The sequence below is a fragment of the Etheostoma spectabile genome, chromosome 15 (assembly GCF_008692095.1).
Source record: "Etheostoma spectabile isolate EspeVRDwgs_2016 chromosome 15, UIUC_Espe_1.0, whole genome shotgun sequence".
Taxonomy (NCBI): Eukaryota; Metazoa; Chordata; class Actinopteri; order Perciformes; family Percidae; genus Etheostoma; species Etheostoma spectabile.
In genome coordinates this window covers 31,875,104-31,879,944 of record NC_045747.1, presented here as the reverse complement: position 1 = coordinate 31,879,944, position 4,841 = coordinate 31,875,104, and the positions used below count along the sequence as shown (strand labels likewise).

At 45.9% G+C, this 4,841-nt stretch overlaps 1 protein-coding gene across 1 annotated transcript in view; it reads left to right on the top strand.

Annotated features, from left to right (window-relative positions):
- Positions 1–3,081, top strand: part of LOC116702278 (receptor-interacting serine/threonine-protein kinase 2-like) — a 5,794-nt gene extending 2,713 nt beyond the window's left edge. The window contains exons 6-8 of the mRNA XM_032536432.1: positions 57–200; positions 2,353–2,407; positions 2,889–3,081. Of these exons, the coding sequence (XP_032392323.1) occupies positions 57–200; positions 2,353–2,407; positions 2,889–3,081 (392 nt within the window). The remainder of the gene's footprint in view (positions 1–56; positions 201–2,352; positions 2,408–2,888) is intronic.
- Positions 3,082–4,841: the final 1,760 nt, after the last annotated feature.

Below are 4,841 nucleotides of genomic sequence, written 5' to 3'. Positions count from 1 at the left end.
CCAGGATAAGTGAAAAAGCGCAGCTTGTATTATTTCGAATTCTTTCTCCAATGTAGATGCAAGACCCGAAATAATAGCGTTACGCATCCCAAAAGGAGAGCGTCCACCGCTGGATGATATCACGGGCGATGCTGCCGGGTTGACGGAGCTGAAAAGACTGATGGAGAGAGGAACTATCCACCACAGTGGCCGAGGCTGCCGTACAGGGTGCTCAGATACACAAACCTCTCCGATCCACAACCTCTCATCAGATACACACACCTGCTCATCAGATACACACACCTGCTCATCAGATACACACCCTCTCATCAGATACACACATTTACACACCGATGGCGCAGCAACAGCCGCCTTATCGTCAGACACATCTAAAGTTTCAAGTCTGCGTTTGTGTGTTGACATTATATCAGTTTATGATGAGAGCATAGTCAGTAATGTTCTCTGAATAAAACAATCAGCTTTGTATTTGGGAAAACTAACACTTACATCCATCAGATCACGCCTCTCAACCTGGAGGAAGAAACACAGTCAGATGAGTTTTCTTCCACAGAAGTCCTAACTGCTGTTAGACCTGTGCAGAGTCCTCGGTGTCGGAGAGAGAAACTCATTTGGTTAAATGGCCACGTTTACTAAGAGGAACGGGAAGATAATGTAGAAATAAGAGACAGACATCACTGATCTGCTCTGGTTTCATAATTCCTCCCACATGATAAACTCATGTGAACTAGTGCACGGAGACATTCCTGCTCTCACCATTTCACATTACACTCAAAAATTTGTAAAAAAAAACTTCACCCAAGGATCTGTCCACTGAAACTCAGCTAGCTTTCTCAGACAGAGGAGACGTTGCTGAATTTTTTTACCCAGCATGTCTGTGTTCAGTTCAAAGGTCACACTTGTTACCATGTGAAGCTGTTTTTACTTAAAGCTAAAAGTGTAAACCTGCTGTGGCCAGAGGAACCTCAGAGGATGGATGGATCCTCTGGAGAAAAATGTCAGAACGAGATATGATCTTATTATTGATATTGACTGAACAAAGCGGTGGACCGTTAACTACTCTAGAGCCGGCTGCTAACAGGACTACAATATGAATGATAGATTTATGATTCATAAAACTTCTGTTTCCTAACTCAGGCCTATTCTCCTCCTCTGAACAGAAACAAGAAGTTCTTCAGCTGAAGGACAATTAGAGGCCCCTGCAGAGTTGGAGCTCTTGTTGTATGTCCATACCTGACGGTCCACACAAGCAGCTTCAGTCTTCTCAGGGGCTGTTGGATCCCCTCCACTAGAAGAAGAAGAATTCATATTTTGTTAATCAAGACGGATAATTAGTTGTTTCACTCCGTTATTTTAACCATTACACACAGGCTGGCCGAGTTCACCACTGCAAACAGACATATGTGGTGGACTGATGTTTTGAAGCCTTGAGTTTGACAATGTGGCCGAATATATCCCCTGCATTTTACATGTGTTCCATTGTTCCTGTAAATGAGAAACAGCTGATTGAAGATGCAATAGACAATCCACATCGATTCCCTTCTAGGAACCACACTCAGCTGTTAGGTTCTTTCAATCGCATGACCATGATCTTTTGTTTTTTATCTTACAGTATGTTCAGTAAGTAGTGTTGTACTTTGAAAGCAAGATTAACCAAAGTCCATTCCTTGTTTGTTTACGCAAACTGGATATTCCATCCATCTTCCTCTGCTTATCGGTTTGTGGGGGGAGCGACTCCAGCAAATGACCCAAACTTCCCTTTCCCGAGCCACATCAACCAGCTCAGACTGGGGGATCTTGAGTGTTCCCAGGCCAGGTTTGGAGATATAATTCTCCACCTAGTCCTGGGTCTTCCCCAAGGCCTCCTCCCAGCTGGGCGTGCCTGAACACCTCCCAGGGAGCCCCCCCAAGGCATCCTTACTAGATATGCCCGAACCACCTCAACTGGCTCCTTTTGACGCGAAGGACAGCGGCTCTACTCCAGCTCCTCTCGGATGACTGAGCTTCCACCCGATCTCTAAGGGAGACGCCAGCCCCCCCCTCCTGAGAAACCCATTTCAGGCGCTTGTACCCTGGATCTCATTCTTTCGGTCATGCCATAGTTGAGTGGAAACCACACCTCCTGGAAGATCGAGGAGCTTTGCCTTCTGGCTCAGCTCTCTTTTTGTCAAAACAGTATGATAAATGATTGTATACCCCCGTATCCCCGCTGTCTGATTCTCCGACTAATCTCCCCTCCATGTCCCCTCACTCGCGACAAACACCCCAAGAATTTAACTCCTTCACTTGGGTAAAGACTCACTTCCTACCTGAAAAAGCACTCCATGTTTTTCCTGCTGAGAACCATGGCCTCAGATTTAGAGGTGCTGATCCTCTCCCTGCCGCTCCACACTCGGCTGCCAACGATCCAGTGAGTGCTGAAGGGCACAGCCTATGTGCCATCAGGACCACATCATCTGCAAAAAGCACGATGAGATCCCCAGCCCACCAACTGCAACCTCTCACCACCCTGCTACGTGTGTCACAAAGACAGCCCTTTGAACACCAGAGCTTTCAGCATTTCTGGACAGATCTCTCAATCCCTCGGGCTTTGCCACTGTGGAGTTGTTTGACTAAACTGACCTCCACCAGGGAGCAATCCCCCATCATCCTCCAGCTCTGCCTCCACCACAGAGAACGTGTCAGCTGATTTAGGAGTTCCTCAAAGGGCTCCTTCCACCGCTCATTATCCTCCTCATTGAGGTCAACAGCGTCCCTCCTTACTGTAAACGCTTGGGATCCCCGCTTCCCCCTCCTGAGGTGTGTGACGGTCTTCCAGAAGCACCTTGGTGCCGACCAAATGTCCTTCTCCAAACTTCTCCCACACCTGCTGTCTTGCCTCTGTCACGCAGAGGCTGCAGCCCTCGGTACCTTGCAGTTGCCTCCAGCGCTTTCCTGACCACCGTGTCCAGGGTGTTCATGGGTTACCGCCCCTTCAGGCCTAAGACCCTAACCACAGCTTCAGTGATGGAAACTTTGACATTATCCACTCATGTTCAATGCCCCCAGCCTCCACAGGGATACACGAAAAGCTCCGGACGTTGAGTTGAAATTCGGTCGGACAGGCCTCTCCAGACTTTCCCAATTTACCCGCGCTACCTTTTTGGCTTACCAGGTCTGTCCAGATTCTTCCCCCCCACCCCCCTGACCCAACTCACCATCAGATGGTGATCATTTGACAGCTCTGCCAGAACAGAACTACTCTAGTTTAGATCAGGGATGCCGTTCCTCCCAATCACGCCTTTTCCATGCAAAAGTTGAATTTGATTTATCTTATGGTATGGTTACGACGCGTCCAGCGGAAAACGACCAGCAACCAATCGGAAAATAGATGTCCTTCATGCTGGCTGATCCAAAACATAGTGTGACTGTCCTGCAACGTCAGACCACCAGAGCCACCTCTATAGTTTTGGCAAGCGTCCTTGACGAGGTGGCCAGATCTTCCTTTGCAGCTCAAGTGGCGGCGGTTTATGTACAGATATGTCACACAGCCAGATGATTAATCAGTAAACTTGTGTCAGACAGTTCAAAGGTCTGGACCAAGGCAACGTATTCTATAAATACAGACCTGCAGCCTTAGCAACTGAATCCCTCTGAACCTTCTTTCCTGCTGCCATGCCTTTTCCTTCCTTTTGCTTCTGAAAGAGAAGACAGTTACACAATGATAAAAACCATGGGCCTCATCACTGATACTTTCTAAGTTTCTTTTAAATATGATCGCAAAAAAGTCCCTAAGAAAGGTCTACGTTTGATTCATGACGTGTTCTTAAACAGAATTGACCACTCCTTTGTTCTTAGGATTGATGAATCCCACGTGCCAGTTGTTCCTAATTAGCATAGAAAACGCTCTGTAAATACCCTTTAAAGACATGACACTTCCTGTGCTTCTCCTGGGAAGTGGAACCGCCTTCAAAGATGGTTGTTGGAGTTGCAGATGACTTGTACATGGCATGGGGTGGAGGAAGTACTGAAGCTCATTACGTAAGTAAAAGTACAACTGAGACATATTTACTTTAGTAAAAGCAGAAGATGTCCACTACCACAAACAGGCCTGGTGTTCAAACACAGTTCCTATCCTACCAGCATAAAACGAAATATGTTAGAATCTTAACGCCTTTGGATTTTTATGTGAAGTATTTTAGGATGTTTTTATTTCCTTTAACGATGGGAGCGTATAATCAAAAAGTGTGAAGCAACGAACATGGGGATGAATGATATGAACACATCTTGCGCTGCCTGGAGGCGAGTTACCAACGCTGTGGTGTGCTGATCAACAAATGATCAGAAATACATTCAGTACATATTATAATTGTAAATGACTGTACAATTAAACTATGCAATAACCCTTATTTGAAGCAAACTGTCATACTCACAATGTTTGAGAGTGCTCTTGAGTGTTCTAGATTTTGTTTCTAGAAAATCCAGAATAAGAAAACATTAGTGAATGTCAGACTCTTCGTAAAAAGTGTGAAGAGGGGTTTAAGAACACATTTCTCTGTAAGACCAGTTGGTTGTTTTTCTGCATTTTGTCTAAATATTAAACTGTCTCACGGGACTTGAGTGTTGAAGAGATTTGTTCCTCACCAGTTTCTCCCAGCACTTCATAGACAGCTTGAGTTCATCTTTGTGCATCTGGAACAGCTGTTCTGTCTTAGTTGTACACTCTGTTGTACACAACATAGAGTAAAGACTAACGTTAGAGCCCGGCATCACAGCTGTTTTTCTGTGTTAATCACTGCATCAGAGGTGATGACGTATTTCCTCACCAAGGCTGGGCCTTCGTTCAGGTTCCTGATCCCAGCATC